At 38.1% G+C, this 23,541-nt stretch overlaps 1 protein-coding gene across 2 annotated transcripts in view; it reads right to left on the bottom strand.

The window, feature by feature from the left end:
• LOC114665604 (echinoderm microtubule-associated protein-like 6) overlaps positions 1-23,541 on the bottom strand; it is a 352,025-nt gene that overhangs the window by 47,595 nt on the left and 280,889 nt on the right. Inside the window, exons 28-32 of one of the 2 annotated variants that reach the window (XM_051919661.1) lie at positions 22,088-22,166; positions 17,913-18,042; positions 9,910-10,008; positions 8,942-8,962; positions 1,441-1,614 (exon numbers count right to left, since the gene is read on the bottom strand). In XM_051919661.1, coding sequence (XP_051775621.1) covers positions 1,441-1,614; positions 8,942-8,962; positions 9,910-10,008; positions 17,913-18,042; positions 22,088-22,166 — 503 coding nt within the window. The remainder of the gene's footprint in view (positions 1-1,440; positions 1,615-8,941; positions 8,963-9,909; positions 10,009-17,912; positions 18,043-22,087; positions 22,167-23,541) is intronic. The other variant, XM_028820199.2, reaches the window with a different exon arrangement.

The following is a 23,541-nucleotide window of genomic DNA, read 5'->3' as shown; positions in this document are numbered from 1 at the left end:
ACGTACAGTACTTATTACATGTACATAGTTTAGTGTCGCTGTACACACATTTTACTGTATACGATTTTTCTTGTATTGTACGTATTTATTGCTGGTGGCCTGTCTGTCGTAATGGCTGTAACGTATTGATATCGGAGACGCTCGATATCTTTAAAATAATATTTAGGTTTTACTGTATGTAAACTGTGTTTACATACATAATTTCAATGAATCTTACCTAATATCTAAGAGAATACAAAGGGTTTATGCTGTATAACTGTGCGTGAAATGTTTATAATAGTGTGGGAGAGTTTATAAGGGCTTAAAATATATAAAAATAACCATATAAACATATGGTTTCTACTTCGTGGATTTTCTTATTTCGCGGGTGGCTCTGGAACGCAACCCCCGCGATGTAGGAGGGATTACTGTAATTAACTGTACAAACACTGGTCTCGTAAGATGCCTTAAATCAGAGGTGTCAGCCCAACATGCAGCAGCAGCAATAGTTTGACACGAGTCCTGTAAAGAGTGAAGCCTAAAAGGATATTCCTTTACCTGATTCCGTAGACCGAATACAGAACCTTGGACACCCATTCTTTACTTCTGTGCCAAAAGGTAAAATAACTGTAACAACACTCCATCTTGTAATCATTATATTCTGATTTATAATCCTGTGGACAAACTTCATCTATGTAGGCAAAGGTGAAGCCTTTAGTTTTAGGACTCCTAAAGTTTGGAAGGTTTGCCATTGAATATTGCATTTTGCAGGGTTTACAAATGTTCAGGCTGCCAATGAAGCTGTTCCTGGTGCGTAATTGTTCCGTTTTTATGTCCAAGTAAAAACAACTATTGAAATAAGATGGATGACCTTTCGTAATTGTTACACCTATCACAGCTGCTTTGTCTTTTGTGTTTGTTTCTTTCTAAGTCATTTGGATACAGCTTCAGAATTTTGACTGGAGAATTTATTATGGATACGGCACATAAAGCACAGCAGATAGGAAAAGCATCAACATTACTCGCCGAGCTCTTTCTCACGTTTCCACTGCTGTGTCGGGAGAATTTTCTAGATATTATTCACCATATGGTGATATAGTGTCCAGGAGGAGCTGGTTGACCATTTTGTCTGGGTTAGTAGAGCTTTGTACTTTATCCACAATTTATCCATTCCGACATTTTGGTTGACTTTTTAATTACGGACTGTTACTTTTCTATCAGTGGTGTACACAGTGTTGTAGGCCAGGCTTCGCTAAAGAGCACTATACAAATATAAATTACTGTTCATATTCCTGACATTAACAAATATAAAGCTGTCTAAAAACACACTATCTGCTTTTATTATCAATTTTGTTTATTAAATTCAAGCATATATTTAAATTAATTTTGAATATATTCACGATAGTCGGATCCTTGTATGTATAGTGTTCTAAGAATGTTGCAAATTAATAAAAACCTTACCTTCTTGCCATCTCCAAATTGTAATTGTGTGCTCAGGGTCAACCCCTAAAGATAGCAGCAATTTGCCAGTGGCACTGAAGTTCACGTAGCTGACACCTTTTCCATGTGAACAGCGCAGTATGGATAATGTCTGCTTGCACATGGCATCCCACACGTGAACAGAGGGAGTGGTGCCTAGGGATTTTAGTACATAAAATACAGATGACAATGAATAATGACTTCATTTGGGTTTAGTAAATAGAAGAAATCACACAACTTTTACATAGAGAACATAACTTATTCAGGTGTATAAAAACTTGTTGTGATACATTTCTAATTAAAGTTTTCTCCACCAGCACATAAAATGTTGTAACACTTCATTTTCAGATCTGAAGCTGATGATACCCATAACATTTGATCCAGGTAATAGTGCAAAACACAATTTGCAAAAATAAATTTTGCTCCTAAAAATGATGTGTTCTGGTTGCCACTATGGACTTTTGAAATTTTTAGAGGATGGCTTGGAGGAGCCCATCTTCTATGAGGGCTACATCTGCAAGAGATGCCAGCTGATCCAGCACATTGAGCTCAGGGTTGCTAAACTGGAGTAGGAATTGGCTGGTCTGCCCTGTATCTTGTCTAGGTATCCTTTAGAGAGGTAGTGTGCACACTAACGTTGCGGAGGAGATGATTCCAGACCAGACAGATAGAGATAGATGGGTCATGGTCATATGGCACAAGGTGAAGAGTGCACACTGGGCATCAAACCCAGAATTGGAAATGTCAAACCAGTTTCAAGTTCTTGTGGAGATGGACAGTGTTTCTGAAGATACCGAGGTATCTTTGAGCTACTTTTTGTATGAAAATGTGCTATATAAATAAATGTTGTTGTTGAGGTGGTAGGCACGCATGAGCAGTCCCAACGGGTTGCCTCAAAACCAGTTCACAGAAAAACAGTGATAGTTGGGGACTCAGCCTTTAGGGGGATTGAAGCACAGGTATACTCCAGCGACCGACAGTCTCACATGGTTTGTTGCCTTCCGTGTGCACAGGTGGGAGGTTGATAGGCTGTTGGTCAGAGTGGGAGACAGTTGTTGTCCATGATGGAACAAATATATAAGGGTAGTCCATCAGTTCTGCAATCTAAATTTAAAGAGTTACAGTAGGTGCCAGATTGAGGAGCAGAAATGAACAGGTAGTCTTTTCCGAAGATCTGCCTGTGCCATGCACTAGTCCAGGTAAGACTGAGGAGATTATAAGGCTTAATACGTGGCTCAAATCTTGGTGTAGGGCAGAAGGGTATAGGTTTATGGGGTATTGGGACGCCTTTTGCAACAGGTGGGTTACATCTGAACTGGAGGGGAGGTGTATGAATAGGTTAGTTGGGGATTGTTTAAACTAGAGTATGGGGGGGGACAGGGAGTATAGGCCAGGCCTGGTTTAGAACCGTACAAAAACATGAATGAACAAACACTAGTGTAAAAATAAAAATGCATAGCAATGTAAATTCTAATGCAATGTTTAAATGCAAAAGTAAAATGAATAACATGTTAAAAATAGCTTGCCTTACTGCTAGAAATATCAAAAATAAAACGAGATTTGAAGTTGTATGTAGCGGAACATAATTATTGTAGTGTAGCAATAATGGAAACCTGGCTAAATAACAAAGATGGGGATGAGTATAACATAGAGGGACACACATTTTTTATGAAGGACAGACATAACAGAAAAGGAGGTTTATGTCAAACACAAGTTAAATGCAAGTCCCCTTCAGTTGGACAATGAGTCCCATCTTAGTAAGGACATGTGGCTTCGCCTTGAAAGAGGACTTATTTTAGGAGTGTGTCATACACTGCCCAATGCAGACAGTAATTTCAATGCACATCTTTTTAGTAACATTAAAAACTCAAGTTTACAGGGGGATATTATAGTCATGAGGGCCTTTAACTACCCGAATATTAACTGAGATATCCTTGCAAATAGTAGAGCACAAAAGCTGAAGTTTTTAGAAATAATCAGCGACTGTTTTTTAACACAGTATATTAAAGCACCAAAGCAGGGGGAAGCTTGTCTAGATTTAATATTTTGTAATAATCAGGATAGAATTAAGGGTGTAGAGGTGATTGAACCACTAGGGTACAGTAACCATAATGCAATACGATTCTCAGTATTTTGGAAGAGTGCAGATAAAGACAAAAACTGTTAAGTTGAACTTTGGTAGGGCAAAAATTTGAGCAGATGTGGCAATGTCAAAGGAGGATAGACTGGGATAAGCTTTTCAGTGTGGAGACAGTCAAACAGGTTTAAAAAGGTTTTACATATAATGCAGTAGAGATACATACTGTACTTAAATTTGGAATTAGTAGGAAATGTTTAAAAACTCCACAATGGGTTAATAAAGAGTTAAAAAAAGAAGCTGCAGAGGAAAAATAGCTGTATAAGGTTAATGAGATTAATAAGTCCAATGTGAATTGTAGGGTGTATGAGAACAAGAGGGTAACCATTAAAAAGGATATTAGGGAGGCTATAGAAGATAAGGCGAAAGATGACCCAAAGGGATTCTTCCAGTATTTTAGTACTAAAAGAAAGGTTAAGGAAGAGGTGAAATGCATCAGAAAGAGTAAAGGGGAATTATAAAAAATACAGACAGTGAAACAGCAGATGCTCTAAACTCTCATTTTTCTGAGGTCTTCACATGTGAGAAAGTAGATACCTCCTAGCGGTAAAGGGGACTACTAAAGAGGTACTGGTGGATTTAGAAATTGTAGAGGAAGAAGTACGGTTTAGATTAACCTCTTTAGCTTACCATTAGACCCAAGCATTACTCGGGCTACGAATATCGTGCTAAAAGTGTTAGTACCGACAATCACTTGGGCAACTGTACCAATGCGTCTTGTGTAAGCGTTAGAACCGAGAATCACTCGGGCTGTAAAAGTGCTGTCAGTGGTGCCATTCTATGGAGAAATTGTGTCTGAATATATGTTTTCACTAAGTATGAAATATCTGCACTTTACCAACAATGAAGACTTTGATGAGAATACCCATCCAGCACCCAAAATAAAGAAAATCTGGGAGATATACCAGGCGATTGTGGTAAAATTTCAGAGAGTTTACATTCTGGACCGTGATGTCAGCATCGATGAAAGTTTCATGGCTTATAAGGGCATACTGTCATGGATACAGTACATCTCGTCGAAAAGAGCAAGATTTGGCATAAAGCTTTGTGAGCTTTGTGACTCTAAAACGGGATACATTTGGAATTCGGTTCTGTAAACCAGGAAAGGGACAACTTGCATATTCTTCTCATGGAGTTTGTGTAGTATGGACTTGGTGTAAGTTAGCATTCTTTGTGATGAACTGGAGTGCAGGTGGGCACCCTGACAGAATATTTGTAGTACAATTTCGCCCAGATTCAGATTCTCAGTTTGTGTCAGTTGGAGGTAATATTCATAGGAAATAATTTAATAATACTGAAAGGTTACTTTTTGTTGATTAAAAAATGGAAGTTTCACATTTCAATTTTCTGAATGATATCCTTGTACATTAATCATTAGTTTCTGATTTTCTGTGTATTAGTGAAGTCTCTCCGTTTAGAATACTGAAATAGTCTGGCTAGGCTCTAAGGCACAGTGACTAAATTCAGGATGAACGTTCATGAAAAGCTTGGTGTTCACAGTAGAAATGTGCTGTATAAAATAAATGTTGCTTGACGAAGGAATTTAAGAACATGCAAGGTCCATCAAGGTGTTTAGATAAAAGTATTCAAGATGAATGGACAACAGTTACGTAAGATGAACAATACAACTCTAAAGTAAAAAGAGGAAACAACAATTTAAAAAATTAAGATTATTAGGATATGTATTTAAAACTCTTCAGATGAACAACATACATAAAATGAGAACTTTGTATCACATTTCTTATGATTGTAGTATCCTTTATGCAATGTTCAAACAAAATATTTTGTAATCCTCTTTAGGAGTGTGCTGGAAAAATGAAGAATATGGCTATGAGACTCACTCATTGATGCACTAAAACATTTCTAACCAGCAAGACTAGAACTCATCTCATAATATACAGTGCCACAGTTGCATAAAAAGGGAAACGTAATCCTTATTCTTCTCTCTCCATATTACAGCAATTTTACATATTTGTACAGTTAATTCTTTTTAGAAAATGGATAGATGTATTACACTAATCAAATCTAAGAAAAACTTAAAAACACACTAAGTATAAAAATATTCTGTATTATTTAATGTCCATAATTGTTTACCTGCTTAGTGCACTACAGGATCACACTATGGGGTGGAGGCAGTGTTTATGAAATAAACAAAAAAAGATATCATACAAATATGCAACATTCAATTTTTTTTGGTTACTAATTGTCTTCTCTAATTCAATCAACGTTGTGATCACATTATATTCCTGACAGAGCAAAAATGGTTTCAGAAATCACAGTTTAACCTGAGAGACCCTCCTGAACCAGAGACTCTCGAAATGCTGAATATTCCTTGTCCAGGATCTGCAGGATTTTTTGGTCTAAACTAAAGCCAAAGTTTATTTATCCACCATTAAAGAATCATTTGGGATTAGGCCAAAAAGAGCAGCTCAGGAAGAAGATCACTGATGTTCAAATACAAGTTTTCCAGAATGCATCTATCAGAGGATGCTAAAGAATTTTCTACAGAAAGACAAAAGTGAAGCTCTCTGGGTTACATGGGTCTTACATACAGTACATCAGGCAAAAATCAGATATTTAAAACAGACAAGCATATTGGTTTTAGATGAACATCGTCATGGAATACTTTGCTGTCTGTGAATATGAGGAATGTGTCATCACTGAATCAAAGAATTGAGCTTGGAGTTTAAAAATCCGATGGTGAAATGAATCAGAAGCAGAATTGTGTCAGACAGAAAATGAATGATACCAAAAATAAAATCAAATGTATAATAAAAAAAACAAATAATATAATAATCCTTCTTATATAATACACTACTGTGGCTGTCCGTTTGTCTGTCAAGGATTTTAAATCACCTGTAGCTTGCAAACCATTTGAGCTATTGACCTGAAATTTGGTACACATACACTACGTGATATCTACTATCTGTTTTCCGGGTGATGATTGACCTCCAAGGTTATTCTTCATTTTATTTTTATTTTATTGTAGAATCAACTCTCAGCAGCGGCCAGCAGGGCGGCCGTGCGGCTCATCCATACGGGCGCAGTTCCCATCCCTACCAACTTCACTGTCACTTCCCAGAACTCTTCATATCTTAAATCATTCCTGAGGCAGATTGAAGACTTACGTACCAGCTTCAGTGAAAAATGAAGGAAAACACACTAAGTAATTGCAACACAAACATTGACTTAATCAATTTTAACGTGAAAAGATGGTGATGAAAGAAGAGAAGAAGTGGGCCACTAGGGTGGAGGAAAGAAGAGCTGCTCAGGAAGCAGCAAGCGCATCAAGCTCTGAGCAAATGAATGATAAACGTACAGAGAAAGAAAGAGGATGAAAACTAGGAATACTCAAGTCAAGTGTATTCACTGCATGTTATCGTGCAGTGTGCCGTTACTGGTATCATGATATTTCTATTTCGAAGTACAGACCTGAGTCTTCTACAAATGTTGTGGAAAGAACTGAAACAAAGAGCTACTCAGAATAAGCAGTTTGCTGGGGATAAAAGTGTTGTTTGCTGTCATCACAGGAAAACTGGCGTGAGTGGTTATTTATTTTAACAGCCCAAATCCTAGAACCCTCAAACTAACACTGTATTCTTGATAACTTTGTTTTGAAAAACCTAACCTAATTTTCAGTTTTATTACTGGGCAGCAAACATACAAGCCATAAAAACCTGGACACAAATAAATGAACATACACAGGCTTGGTCCGCAATAGAAGTAAAATCCTGTAGTACTTCTTTATATTCCCTGCTCTGCGCTCCAATAAATGTAAGTTATCGCAAATATACTAATAACCCAATTGTGCTTTACTCACTCAGAATATGGAACCAATTTAGAAAGCAATTTAAGATGGAAAATCTTTTATCTGTGGCACCCCTGCAGGAGAACAACCTCTTTCAACCCTCGCAAACATCTCCAGTTTTTAATACCTGGAAAAGATTTGGGATTAAATTGCTCAGAGATCTTTATATAGACAATATCTTGGCATCCTTTGAACAATTACGTTCCAAATTCAACCTCCCAGCTACACATTTTTTTCACTATCTTCAAATTAGAAACTTTGTTAAACAGAAACTGCCCGATTTTCCTCATCTCGTACCCTCCACCATTCTAGAAAAAATACTGCTCAATTTCGAGGAATTAGACACCATTTCCGCATTATATAAATTCCTTTCAAAGATCCAAGAGGACAATGGGAAAAAAATCTCTTAATATATCAGAAAAGGAGTGGAAGGTAGCATTGCAGAGAATTCACTCGAGCTCCATATGCGCAAAACATAAAATTATTCAACTAAAAATTATATATTGAGCTCATCTGTCTCGCTTAAAACTGTCCAAAATGTTTCCAGTGTAAGACCCAACCTGCGAGCGCTGCAACCAAGCTCCTGCCTCACTGGGTCACATGTTTTGGGCCTGCACCAAACTAACATCATTTTGGACCAAAATTTTTAAGTGCCTCTCAGACAGCCTTGGGGTCACAATCCCTCCTAACCCACTAACAGTTGTGTTCGGTGTTCTTCCAGATGGACTTGAATTGGAGAAGGACAAACAAACGGTGATTGCATTTACTACACTTTTGGCACGCAGACTTATTTTGTTAAATTGGAAGAATCCTAACTCTCCTCTGATAAGTCAGTGGGAAACCGATGTTTTATATTATTTGAAATTGGAAAAAATCAAATTCTCAGTTAAAGGATCTGTACAGAATTTTTTCAGAACCTGGCAGGATCTAATCAATAATATTTTAGAATAAGAAGAAATAATTATTTCCACATTTCTTTTCCTTCTCCATTTATTTATATATATATATATTTTCCTTGTTTATTTTTGCCCTATTAAAAAGCCCTTAGGAATTCTCCTTTGGCTAAGCTCTCCTTCTCAAGTGTGGGGTTTGATTTGTCTTTAATCCTTTTTTGTATAAATTGATCTATTTGTATGGAATGATTACAATAAAATTAATAAATAAAATTTATAAAAAAAAAAAGAAAAACTTAAATTGGTATCAATATTTGGTATAAAACATTCCTTATATGTGTTAGTAGAGTGACTGTTTAATGCTAAAACTCTTTAGCTATTTGGAAAATGTGAGAGAGAGAGAGAGAATACTTTTTTATGACACCGCACATCTGAAAACAAATTATCGTTTTAAATGAAGAAATTAATGTATATTTTGAAAAAAATCTTAATGATTTAATTTTAGAGAAGATAATTAGACACCAACGCATTTTCTACATTTGTTTTTATCCAATCAAATAACAAAGTAGACCTCAGTAACAGTGGAAATGAACACAGAAGAGACGATTAAACACAAAAATGGGAGGAAGAATGACATGATCTTACCTTCCAGATCAGCAACATCGCCTGTTTTGTGTGGGCAATGGCAAATGAGGAAGCATCAAAAGAAAACAGCTGGAGTAAGTTACTATTTTCTAATGCTGAGAAAACTACATCAGCACCAGAATTTGAAATTAATATAAACATGGATATGGGAAGCAGGAATCACTAAAAGCAACAAATGCACACTAAAATAAAATTAAAACAGACATCAAATTAATAATATGAAGCATATGAAGGAAACCTAGAGGAAAAGTCCATTAAACAAACAGTGTGAAAACACACAAGAATGCACACTCTTATTCATAGGAAGCAAATTCTAGGGATTTTATCGCAGTCTAGTTTTTATTGAGTGATTTGAAGAACAGCTACAGAATTTATACTTTGTATTACATGTTTCCCTACTGGTGAACGGTTGCTAGAATTGCGGTACGAAAAGAACCCATACTGGTAAATGATGTGCAACTCTACATGCCCAGGATAAGAGTTTTTTGGGAGCACCACAGTACGGGCCTTACCCTTTAGTGGACCTATGAGTTTAATGATTCCAAGGAATACCAGGGCATGATCTGAAATAGCATGGAGGCGGTGCCAGAATTCCCCAGAGATCCAGTAATATTTAGGGGTTGGTCGAAACAACGACTCAACTGGCAGCAGAAATGAAGAGTGGGAAGGCGAGGGGAGAGTGTGTGGAGTGATTGTGGCTTGTCAGTTGAATAATTTTTAAATGTGAGCAAGAGGGGGAAGCTCCAATTTATATAACCTTGGATGCATGTCCTGTGATAGCTAGCTCATGTGTGTCTCCACTGTATGATGAATGTTTCCTTGTAAATATCTCATTTTTTATACACTTACCTTCTCTTTTTGCAAATGGCCCAGTGTGTTCACTAGGGGGCTCCCTGTTACCATTTAACTGTTTTTTAAAACTACACACACACAGCATAAATGATAAAAATAAAACAAAAACAGCTTACCAATCTGCCCAGTTGCGATAACATTTTTGTACTTAGGATGCTGATTTACAATTAAACAAAGGATGTCATCAGTGTGTTCCAAATAGAAGCTTTGAGTCCCTGAAGATAAAGGAAAACAGTACAGTGTTACATTTTTTCATTGATTTTCTCAATGGTATGGTTTGAACTTTTGTTTTCTTTTCATTTGTGAAGATGGTGTTTCTTATCTTCTTATATAATACGCTACCATGGCTGACCGTTTGTCTGTCCAAGATTTTAAATCACCTGCAGCATGCAAACCATTTAACCTATTGGCCTGAAATTTGGTACACATATACTACGTCACCTCGACTGTCCGCTTTCAGGGTGATGATTTTTATTCCTCTTTTAATTTTTATTTTATTTTATTGTAGAATCAACTCTCGGCAGCGGGCAGCATGTGCTGCACGACCGCCATTCTCATCCCTACCACCTTTGCCGTCACTTCCCCTACCTCTTCGTCTCTTAAGTCATTCTTGAGGCAGATTGAAGACTAGATAGATAGATAGATAGATAGATAGATAGATAGATAGATAGATAGATAGATAGATAGATAGATCTTTATTGTCATTGTCACTTTTACAAAGGAACAACGAAATTGAAGTGCCAGCTTAAGTAAAAAATAAAGAAAAACAACACAAACACAGACTTAATCAGTTTTAATGCGAAAAGATGCCACAGAAGAAGAGAAGAATCAGGCCGCTAGGATGGCGCAAAGAAGATCTGCTCAGGAAGAAGCAAGTGCATCAACCTCTGAGCAAACGAATGCTAAACGCACAGAGAAAGAGGATGAAAACTAGGAATGTCAAGTCAAGTGTATTCACTGCATGTTATCACACAGTGCGCTGTTACTGGTGGAAATATGAGTCCATTTAGGAGGTGTCACTGATACAGTCAATTGAACATTTCCATCTTCTCTTTGCCATAACTGCTGTTTTTAATGGATCTTTCGGTTGAAAATAAAATGTTTAACATGGAAATACAGAAAATCGTGTAAAGGGGTACCAGGTCGGAATGAGAACTGCTGGTAGAGGCCTAGGAGGATAAATAAAAAACTTCTACAGAGTGGTACAATGTAGGTCTTTAGAGAGTGACCTAGAAGTGATTATTCCAGGGGGACACACAGGAAAAGGGCATTGAAATGCATTAAATGATCTGACGGAAATCTGCTAATCTGACAGGTAGCAACAGGGAAGATCATGACTGAATGGGACTTTCCCCCACTATGTATTACAGTATGTGTACCTGGGGATGGTAGGCACATTTGGGACTGGTAGGGGGGAGTTCTTGGAAAATGGTCCATGAGTTCTACAGGACAATACCGACTAACTACAGAAGTAGTTAAGGCAATGACGGTGGAAGAGGTTCCTAGCTGGGGCTTAAAAGCTCTTTTAGGTTTGATTTCCACTGAATATATGGAGTCAAAAATGTAATGACTGACAAGAGGTATAAGGTCGGAAGATTATGAAGACAGAAAGGTATGAGGTGAGAGAGCAAAAGGACTATACCTGTGTTAGTTAATATGGGGTCCTCCCTGCGTGGAGTTTGCATGTTCTCCCCGTGTCTGCGTGGGTTTCCTCCGGGCTCTCCGGTTTCCTCCCACAGTCCAAAGACATGCAGGTTAGGTGGATTGGCGATTCTAAATTGGCCCTAGTGTGTGCTTGGTGTGTGGGTGTGTTTGTGTGTGTCCTGCGGTGGGTTGGCACCCTGCCCGGGATTGGTTCCTGCCTTGTGCCCTGTGTTGGCTGGGATTGGCTCCAGCAGACCCCCGTGACCCTGTGTTCGGATTCAGCGGGTTGGAAAATGGATGGATGGATGGATGGTTAGTTAATATGGAGGTAAGTGGGGAAAGACAGACAAGAGCTCAAAAGCTTTTGAGACAGGCCCACTGAAACAGCAAGGCTTTGTCTTCTATTTGATTATTCCCATGTTTGTTGCTCTTTGTGTTAACATACTTCCTAGTTTCCTTTACTTTGTTAATGAAGATACCACCATTTGAAATGTTATTCTTCTTTTAGGTTCTGGAATTGCTTATTGGTTTTCACCTTTTTATTAGTTCTGACTTACATCTTGGTGGTATAACAGTGTTTAGAATATTGTTAGCTTCAGCAATGTTGACTACACCTCAATTAATAAAATTTTGTGCACTTCTCACATCATGAACCCCATTCTGTAAAAAAGAAATCTTACAAGAGCTCCAACACATCGTAAACAACATAGCATGAGTATGAGGTGCTGCTAAAGACATAAATCATTCTTAAGAGCACATACACTCTGTAATAAAATTCTTACACTGTGTACTGAAACACACTACAGTATATACAGAGGGGTATAAAGTACACTCTGCAGTGACAGACATACATTATATACTGAAGCAGTTTAATAGAAGGGCTTTTCTTACTATGTTTCCCCGAAAATAAGCCCTAGCATGATTTTTCAGGATGCTCGTAAGCCCTACTCTGAAAATAAGCCCTAGTTACGATCCCGCACAGGCGCCTTTGGATGAGCGATAAACGCCTACCGCTACCGTATGTACACAGATGTACTCAGGAATTAATACCGGTATTTTAACCCTCCGACAAGATGAGTGCAAAAAGAAAGCTATTCTGTCGAGTACAAGAAAGGAATTGTGGAGGAGTCCCAGGGCAAAAATCGTACTGCTTTCTGCAAAGAGAAGAAGTTTGGATGTCCGAATGCACTACGAGCAGGCTACATGGACAAGAGGTGCTCATTTAAGGAAAGCTCTATTGCTAGACAGGAGAGATTGGGGCCAATTGTTCAAAAGGAAATGGAGTCGCAAAAAATTCATAATGGAATTTGGGGTTTGGAGAGTTATGATAATGTTAAAGAGGATGATGACATGACTGTATCTGAATAAATGTAAATTTTTCTTCAAGAATAAATATAGATTTTTGTTCAAGAATACTAGGGGGTTGTGCCCCCGGCTCGCTTCACTCGCCCACCCCCGTCTCTGCCGCTCATGTTGTGAAGGGGGGCTGAACGCACGCTAAGTAGATGCGGTCGGATCAGCCTCTGTCTTACTGCTGCCGAGCTGCAGGTCGATCATTTAAAAGCCTGTACAGCAGCTGTCCATTGTTCTCACTGCCTTGTCTTGTGGGTCGTTAAAATGTCTCTGAGAACATCACGTATCATCTCCTTCCAAGCTTTTTTTTTTTTTTTATAATAGAGAGAATTGTATATTTTTGTTCAAGAATAAATGTAGATTGTTGTTCATGGAAAAACATGACATCCCCTGAAATTAAGCCCTAGCGCATCTTTTGGAGGAAAAATTAATATAAGATCCTGTCTTATTTTTGGGGAAACACTGTATTTATTAATGTACTGTATATTGTGGGGCACTTTCTGATGTCTATGTTACATATATTTCTACTTTACAATATACTTTTTCTTCATTTTTAAATTTTGTGATTTTAGTGTTTTTGCACAGTCGACAGAAGGAAATGAAAATGGGAAACGTGTTGTGAGCGAAGTACAGGGCTGACGTGGCCTAGTACAGGCTTTTTCTTGGCCTCGTTCAGGAAGGGTACCAACCAGCCAAGGTATTTTTCCTGCAGTTTTTCATGTTTTTAAGCCAGCTAGTGATGGCAAATTCAAATATACCTTGAAAGTCTGCACAACTGGGCAAACTTTACAAAAACACCATTTCACTTTTTAAATGAGCAAAGTTCTACATGCATGCAAAAGAAGCCTAAATTATAGTAACACTGACCTACACGAAACAAACCAAAAAAAGACTTGGTGAGTTTATATTTACAGAATTTAAACATAGCATTTAAAAAAACGTCTTGCCTTTAATGACCTGTTTGAGGAATTTCAGTCTGGTTTTAGGGCCGATCACAGGGATAGCACTCGGCAGGGTGACTAATGATCTTCTAATCGCAGCAGATCCTGGTCTTTTAACATTAATGATCTTTTTAAACCTCTCGTCTGCTTTTGATATGGTCCATCATGATGTTTTGTATAAACTTGAGAATAATTTAAATATTGCTGGAAATGCTTGTAAGGCTTAAATTGCACCTTAAGGACCGACAGCAATTTATTGTTGTTGGTAGGTTTAGGTCTGACCCATCATACTTACTCCAGGGTCTCCCTCAGGAATTGCTTTTTATTATTTATATGCATATGCTTCCTCTCTGTGCCCTTATTAGACGTCACGGTCTACGGTTTCATTGTTATGCTGACGATACACAGATTCATTTATACACAGGGCTTACCCAAACATTACTTCCTCCTGCACTGGTTGCCTGTTTGGCTGACATCAAACGACTGGTTGTCTGAAAACTTTCTCAGACTAAATAGTGACAAAAAAAGGGCTTTAATTATTGCATCTTCAGTTCCTCAGTAAAAATGCCTGACTTACTTACAACCTTGTCTGCACAGGTTAAAAATCTTCCTGTTATTCTTTATCCTACACTCTTCTTTAATTATCACATTAATAATATTACCAAGTTGCCTTTTTCCAACGTAAGCAAATTTCAAGGCTGCATCCATTGCTCTCTGATATTGCAAATGAGACGCTCATTCAGGAAGTAGTCCCCTGAGGCAGAGCAGGCTCTGAGGGACTACTTTGGAACTACGGACTGGGATATCTTGCAGGGATCACATAGTGAAAACATTGAGGAGGTTGTTGACTGCACTACTGACTACATCAACTTCTGTATGGACATTGTAGTTCTAGTAAGAACTGTACGCTGCTATGCTAACAACAAGCCATGGATTACAAGTGACATCAAGGGCCTTTTGAACCAGAAGAAAAGGGCTTTTAAAGGCAGAGGATCAGCATGAGCTCAAGTGCGTGCAGAAGGAACTCCAAGTCCAGCTCAGGGCAGCAAAGGAGCAGTACAGGAGAAAGCTGGAGCAGAAGTTGCAGAATAACAGCATGAAGGAAGTGTGGGATGGGATGAAGATCATCACTGGCTACAGCTCGAAGTGGGGTGCCACCATCGAGAGAGACGTGAAGAGAGCAAACCAAATGAACAACTTCTTTAACAGGTTTGACCACCCTAACCCACTCTCACACTCACCTCGGAGTACTACACCCTCCACCCATCCTTCTGCTGATACCAGCATAGGAGAGACATCCCCACCCACAATTACAGCAGTGCAGGTGAGCAGAGAGCTGAGGAGACTTCGTGCCAGCAAAGCAGCGGGTCCAGATGGAGTATCGCCACGACTGCTGAAGGTCTGTGCACTGGAGCTGGGGAGTCCTCTACAGCGCATCCTCAACCTGAGCCTGGAACAGGGGAGAGTCCCGAGGCTTTGGAAAACATCTTGTATCACCTCAGTCCCAAAGGTATCACATCCTAGTGAGCTGAATGACTTCTGGCCTGTCGCTCTGACGTCACATGTGATGAAGACCATGCAGCGGCTGCTGCTTCACCACCTGAGGCCACAGGTATGCCACGCCCTCGACCCTCTGCAGTTAGCATCCCAGGAGAAGGTGGGAGCGGAGGATGCCATCATCTATATGCTACACCGATCACTCTCCCACTTGGACAGAGGCAGTGGTGCTGTAAAAATTATGTTTCTAGACTTCTCTAGTGCCTTCAACACCATCCATCCTCTGCTCCTTAGGGACAATCTGACAGAGATGGGAGTAGATTCATACCTATTGGCATGGATTGTGGACTATATTACAAACAGACCTCAGTATGTGCGTCTCGGGAACTGCAGGTCTGACATTGTGGTCAGCAACACAGGAGCGCCGCAGGGGACTGTACTTTCTCTGGTCCTGTTCAGCCTATATACATCGGACTTCCAATACAACCCGGAGTCCTGCCACATGCAAAAGTTCGCTGACAACACTGCTATCGTGGGCTGCATCAGGAATGGGCAGGAGGAGGAGTATAGGAACCTCATCAAGGACTTTGTTAAATGGTGCGACTCAAACCACCTACAACTGAACACCAGTAAAACCAAGGAGCTGGTGGTGGATTTTAGGAGGCCCATGCCCCTCCTGGACTCCATGATTATCAGAGGTGACTGTGTGCAGAGGGTGCAGACCTATAAATACCTGGGAGTGCAGCTGGATGATAAATTAGACTGGACTGCCAATACTGATTCTCTGTGTAAGAAAGGACAGAGCCGACTAGACTTCCTTAGAAGGCTGGCGTCCTTCAACATCTGCAATAAGATGCTGCAGATGTTCTATCAGACGGTTGTGGCAAGTGCCCTCTTCTACGCGGTGGTGTGCTGGGGAGGCAGCATTAAGAAGAAGGACGCCTCTAGCCTGGACAAACTGGTGAGGAAGGCAGGCTCTATTGTAGGCATGGTGTTGGACAGTTTGACATTCGTGGCAGAGCGACGGGCGCTCAGCAGGCTCCTGTCAATTATGGAGAATCCACTGCATCCACTAAACAGTGTCATCTCTAGACAGAAGAGCAGCTTCAGAGACAGACTGCTGTCACTGTCCTGCTCCACTGATAGACTGCGGAGATCGTTCCTCCCCCAAACTATGCAACTCTTCAATTCCACCTGGGGTGGTAAACGTTAACATTATGCAAAGTTATTGTCTGTTTTTACCTGCATTTTTATTACTCTTTAATTTAATATATTTTTTTTTTGTATCAGTATGCTGCTGCTGGAGTATGTGAATTTCCCCTTGGGATTAATAAAGTATCTATCTATCTATCTATCTATCTATCTATCTATCTATCTATCTATCTATCTATCTATCTATCTATCTATCTATCTATCTATCTATCTATCTATCTATCTATCTATCTATCTATCTATCTATCTATTCATGATTTTGTCACCTCATGACTGGACTATTGCAATGCAGTGTTGTTTGGTATCCCTGCTTGGAGTTTAAACAAATTATAATATGTATAGGGTGGTCCAGATTTAATTATGCAATTTTCATTACGCTATAATTTATTAAGTTTATTACATAGAAAATCAACCAAAAAATCCCGGACCATCGAGAAGTGTGCAAACTGACGACATAAAGAATCGTCTTCATGCCAAACTAGAATCGTCCCCGCGTCAATCAAAGTCATCCAGACGATCTGGATCTGCATAATTAGATCTAGACCACCCTGTACAAAATTCAGCGGTAAGAGTGGCTACGCACTTAAAAATCTGGGAGCATAGGACTCCTACACTTTTAAAATTGCATTGGCCACCTGTCTCCTTCTATATTCAATATAAACTTCTCCTTTTCATATTTAAGGCTCTTCATGGTCTAGCCCCAGCTTACTTGACTTCTTTAAATTATCCCTATACTCCATTACGTTCACTTTGTTCTTCTGACTCCTTGCTATTAACCATTCCACTGTGAAGACTGTGCACTATGGGCGATGGGGCTTTTAATGCATCAGGGCCACAGCTATAGAACGCCCTACGCCGCCTTTGGAGCTCCGTACATGTACCTCATTTTCTGTTTTTAAATGAAGACTTAAAATCTATCTTTTTATTATTGCCTTTTGTTGTTCTCATTAATTATGTTTGTATATTGGACTGTTTGAGTTTATGTGTATTGTTGTACAGTGGCCTTGGGTACCTTAAAAGGTACTTTTAAATAAAATGTATTATTATTATTGTTATCATTAGAACATTCTTATCTTCTAAGCAATGTATAGAAGCATTCTTTGAACCCGATAATGAATCATATACTCAAGTGCATATAAAGGGAGCAAACCAAGCCATGTAGGCAACAGATGAAATATTAAGACAACTTCATTAGTAGCTAACCAAAGAAGCCTGATGGACTGAATGGTCTCTTATTTGTAGGATTTAATATGTTCTTATGTAACTAAATTGTAATGTAATGTTAAGTATAAATTAAAATATCTGACAAGTGATGTGAGAAAAACAACCTTCCAGTTCATACAAATAAAGCAATGGAAGCTCACAACAAGTGGGATCTGAAAATGAACTTCGTGCTTTACAAATGAAAATGAAAATACAAACATGCAATTTCCCGTTTGTATATACTGTATGGATATTATGTGTTAAATCACCTGTAGACAGATTCTGAACCACCGCAGCAGCAGCCGTATGGAAAATTATATCAGCACCATCATTGAGGTAATGAAGGTTGTTGCGACAGTCAAAGCCTCTGTACCCAAAGACATGATCAAGGAGAAGGTCCTGAAATTGAAAAAAGTTAAAAAATAAACTTTTGCTACAAAATTCTACAGAAATAAAAATGTTAATTTGACAACAATAAAAGAAAATAAAACAACAATGATTTTCTATTACAAGAGCTGGAAAAGACTGATTTGGTGTTATGAGGAGAGAATCTCTGGCATATAGGAATGATATGAATACAACAAATCTTGTAATCATGGTAGCATTTTAAACGTGTATAGAAAAGTCCACTTTAATCATCTTGGGATCCTGACATCTCACTGGAAACAGTAGGACCAAAGTCTAATAAACTCTGGTGGGACACATTTTAGAACTTATTTCTTTTAGAACTTTCAGCTTCTCCATCTACAATATCATCTTTAGAAAAAGGAGTTGCACTTATTAATACATGCTCATTTTGTTTAAATGGGATGTACAGGGGATGCTGTGAGCACTTTTCTTCTCGTCATCTCTGAATGGCGAATCACTGGTGAGATGGGGACTTTATTCTCATTATGATGTTCACTTTTCTTATCTATTGTTACCCTTTTCTTTTCCCTTTACAAATGTGAAAACCATTTACAACAAAAAATGTCTATTTTAAAAATGGTTATTTAATTGATTTGATTATTTAATCTTCATTAAATAGCTCTTGGAAATTTTTATGCATTTGATATTTTATAATTACAGTACCTTTTTTGAATATGACCATTCACCAACTGATCTTGATAAAGCAGGGGCAGATGTTCCTCTCAATCATTGTTAAAGAATAACCTTTATTTTCCTTTGTTTCTAATATTTTATGAAAATCTCTTTGTTGTTTTAAACAAATTAAGCAGTCTGTCAGTTGTTCCAGTCATGGCATCCATTCATTTTCTGTATCAGAGACTCTCAGCTCACCCTGATAACAATGACTGCATGGCAGGATTAAATAAGGGTGGGGATAACATGAGAGAATACACTGACATGTGCCGGCACCTACCCCCTTGGTCATGCCAGGTCAATTCAACTACTGACAAAGCTAAAGTACATGAAGAAGTGACCTGAAAGTAAACAGCCAGCCTACAACTCCAGCTAAGGGAATGATTTCACTCTTTTATCAAAGGAAGGGTGACAGAACTTCTTTTCAAGACCACCATTCAAAACAGTACTATAAAATTTTACAAACATAACAAATGTACTAAAAAGCTCTATACAGTTACTGCGGTGGGCTGGCGCCCTGCCCGGGGTTTGTTTCCTGCCTTGCGCCCTGTGTTGGCTGGGATTGGCTCCAGCAGACCCCCGTGACCCTGTAGTTAGGATATAGTGGGTTGGATAATGGATGGATGGATACAATTAATCTTGTTGGAAATACATGTAATGCATAGAAGCTTATGAAAGACATGCAAGATGATATATTTTGTGACCTCTGTGACGATTCCATCCATCCATCCATTTTCCAACCCGCTGAATCCAAACACAGGGTCACGGGGGTCTACTGGAGCCAATCCCAGCCAACACAGGGCACAAGGCAGGAACCAATCCTGGGCAGGGTGCCAACCCACCGCAGGACACACACACAAACACACCCACACACCAAGCACACACTAGGGCCAATTTAGAATCGCCAATCCACCTAACCAGCATGTCTTTGGACTGTGGGAGGAAACCGGAGCGCCCGGAGGAAACCCACGCAGACACGGGGGTGACGATTCTGTACCACCAAAACAAAACAAAAATAATTCTACACCAAAACATTTTTAACTTGATGCTGAATGTTATGATCGTCTGAAAAATGCAGCTAAAATAATTTTGAAAGTAAACGCCATTCTAAATGTTTTCATTGTTTATAGTACAATGCTTTCTGAAGTGTTTTTATGCCTTATTTCTTTGATAGTTAATTCTATCTATTGTTTCCTTTCCTTTGTTGTTGCCAGTTTTGATGTTATGCATTTCAGGAACCTGATCAGTTAGGCACTAAGTGTCAGAAACGTTCTCTCGCTGTACTTTACTTAAAAACAAAGACTTTATTCAAAAAGAATTAAAAAGAAATTTTTTTTAAGAATTAAAGGATTATGACAAAGATTTTTAGTTTGAGGGTTTGCTTTGTTGTTTTCAAATTTCTCCAAAATAAGAAATAAAAAACTACCTCTTTGCTCTTTTTTCATATGGCCAGACGCTCTTGCTGGCTACAAAAAAGGTCCAGGCATCCATGAAGTTCAATCCCTATTTAATATGCCCCTGTGGTCTGTGTTTTGCACTCAAATAACCTGCTTATGAATAACACATTTTATTTCCATGTTATATTATTATGACTTTTCTTCTTTATTATACATTGTTGCTTTTTATTCTCATTATTATACTTTATAGGTCTGTGAGAAAAGTACTACTTTGTCTCTGCCTGGGTAAACACTGAGGTATTCCTTTCTTCCCAACTGAAGAAGACAAAGTTGGTAGATAAACAGCGACAAGCTTGTTGTACCAAAACAACACTATCTTAAAGTTAGAAAAAGTGTTACCGCAATTTCAAACCCACCAACTGCTGAGCCCCAGAAATGCTGGAGTATCACAGCTGCTGACCTGCTCCACTTCTGAACTGCAGATCGTCTTCATCTTTCACCCTCTAAACATCGACAGGCTGTAGACTGAAAGAAGATAACGGCTGGAGCACCGACAGCACAGCACCTTACGGTTGCATTCATCTCTGTTGATATTTGGAAGGAGTTTCCCCAGCAGAGACGGATTGTGGAATTGTATGCTGAAAGATTCTTTAAAACAAGCTAAACGGTGTGATTGTTGTTTGTGGTTGTTATTGTTTTGCTGCCACAGTGGCCAGAGGCAGTTCTGCATGCAGAATTAACATTCCATGGTACATTTCCTAGCAGTGAACCTGGTCCATCCGTGGAGATAATGCTTAGTGATGGATACAAAAATTTAAACTGCATTCCACCATGAGAATTTTATAGCAGCTACCAAGTATAGCTGTGGTAAAAAATATGGATTCTTATAATGACTTGAGGATTTGTAACGACTTGCCATCATTAAAAGAAGAATCAATTCCTGTCTGTATTAGGTTTAGGTTTATTTGTCATATATAGGTTAACACAGGGTCAACATACAATGAAATGTGTATGACGAGAAAAACAAGTCACTCAGCCTAGATCTAATAAAGCTAAAAAATAATTCCATCCATCCATCCATCCATTATCCAACCCACTATATCCTAACTACAGGGTCACGGGGGTCTGCTGGAGCCAATCCCAGCCAACACAGGGCGCAAGGCAGGAAATAAAAAATAATTAAAAATAATTTAACAAAATTACAAGTTAAAAATAGACTAGCTATATAAAATAAAATGTGTACATTTTAGAAGAAGTTATAGAGCAACACCATTCTATTAGCTGAAGCTCAAGTACAACTATATTATGCAGTAAGTTATGATCTCAGACACACCAGAGAGTTCAAATCAGTATGGTAAATGAAGCAGAAATTTAGAGTTTTGAAATGGCCTACTAAAAGTCCAAACCCAGACCACGCTATTGTGGCAGGACATTAAATAACAGATCAAGCATCAAAATGCAGAAATTTCAGTGAGTTGAGGCATTTTCCAAGGATTAAAGTCATAAAGAAGTGACCAATAGCTACAGGGAAAATGTGTTGGCCGGGTCTGCTAAAGGTGGTACATCCAAAAAATCAGTTTAATAAAAATATAGTAGGAGTACACACACAGTCTTGTGTAAATGCAATATATTATGCGTAGGCTAGTTTTGTGAAAAATGAATGAGTATTTGCATTACTAGACAAAAGAAATTCTGCATGATAAAAGTTAAACATTATAAAAATTATTATTATTAGTAGTAATATTAGTAGTAGTAGTTACTGTATATAAGTATAAAGGTGTGAAAGCCTAGCAGAAGTATGACAGTATTTTAAGTAACACTTCAAGTAATAATGTTAACAAGGGAAAACTATACAAAACAAGTGTTTACAAGAAAAATATTTCAAAATAAGGAGTTTTCTAAATTTCACATAACATGCTTTGCTGTTATAACTGACTCACAGGTATACCCCTGATCTTAGTACTGACCTCGATTAGCTTCTTCTTCTTTGTGATGTTATTTTTTTGCAGCTTTTCAGGTTGGGGGGCTGCTCTGCTGACAGGAGGCCTAAAAGTAGCAAACTCAGCATAATTAATCTTATTTACATAAAGAACATTGAGCTTTTTTGTGGACCTATAATATAATTAGGCACCGGGGGGAAAAAAAAAAAAAAAAAAAGTCCCGCCTACAGGTTGGAATGTTAGTACAGAATAGAAAAAGTCACTTTAAACGTTTGCAAATACAAAATGTTGGAAATCTAAATCAGTAATGGAAAATATCTTGATTTGAAATGAACTTCCAATGCACTACATGAACAAGCCTATTAATAGATACTGAGACAAACCATCTAATTCAGCTCATCATATTTCTCAGAAATGTTGATCTTGTTCTCATCTATTCATTAGTCAGTAATTTTTTTTGAACACCTTGATTTGAATTTACTGCCAGAAATTTTTATATAATAATTTTACACTTTTAGCAAGTTACACAAGAAAGGCTGCACTTATATAATATTCTTAACATTAATACAATTACTCTTTTATTAAAGATATCCATCTGTGTGCCATATCTAGGAATGACTGAGAAACTGCAATACAAAAACCGAAAAGCTGCATTATAATTAGTCTAGTTAGATTGTGCGTATGTAAGCAGTAATATTCCATAACATATGACAGCCATTATCGCTCTGGACCTATTCTAGAAAAAAAAAAAGACAGACTAATAAATCAAATTATATCTCACACCCATTGAAATAATGGCAAGCACATCTTAATAAAAAATCCACTATTAAATGCTTTCATAAAAACTTCTGTACATGTCAGAATTATTTTCAAATATTAAAATTCTAATAAAATAACAATGCAAAAAAATGAATTAATCTGTATCATACATTCTGTGAAGAAAACTACCATTTATAGAGCAGTCCAAGATTAAAACTAAATTGCTACGAAACTTGGACTTTCTCAGTCAGCCATTTCAAAACTCTTTATTTACAGCAAGAGATCTTACTGCATTTAAATAGGCAATTTAATTTTTTTTATTATTATTAAAGTGAAAAGAAAGAAATTTTACCCAAACACTGAACATCAGTGATGCTGTAAGTGATCACCGAAATTAGGAATACTGTACCTAAAAACATTCGAAGTTAATAAACTGTTGTTAGAATTTAGAGAAAAAAACGAAAACTGCTTGTATTCCACCAAGGTGGTTCCCATGAGTTTCGGTTAAATACAATTATTTCTAAAAAATAAAAGTCCTGTTGTCATACATGTTCAGTTTGACATGCAAATTCACTCTGAGGCATGTTCCCTTTAGTAGCAGAAACTCGTACTGGGATTACAGGACCCTCACAGCACCTGCTACCACGTTCTTGATCTCATAAGAATGGTGTGTGTTCAGCTCAATACTGTACTGCTTATTCTTGGAGTTCTTTTAAACTTCT

The sequence above is a fragment of the Erpetoichthys calabaricus genome, chromosome 15 (genome assembly GCF_900747795.2).
Source record: "Erpetoichthys calabaricus chromosome 15, fErpCal1.3, whole genome shotgun sequence".
Lineage (NCBI taxonomy): Eukaryota > Metazoa > Chordata > Cladistia > Polypteriformes > Polypteridae > Erpetoichthys > Erpetoichthys calabaricus.
Note: the sequence above shows the minus strand (reverse complement) of the source record. Positions and strands in the feature narration are given on the sequence as shown.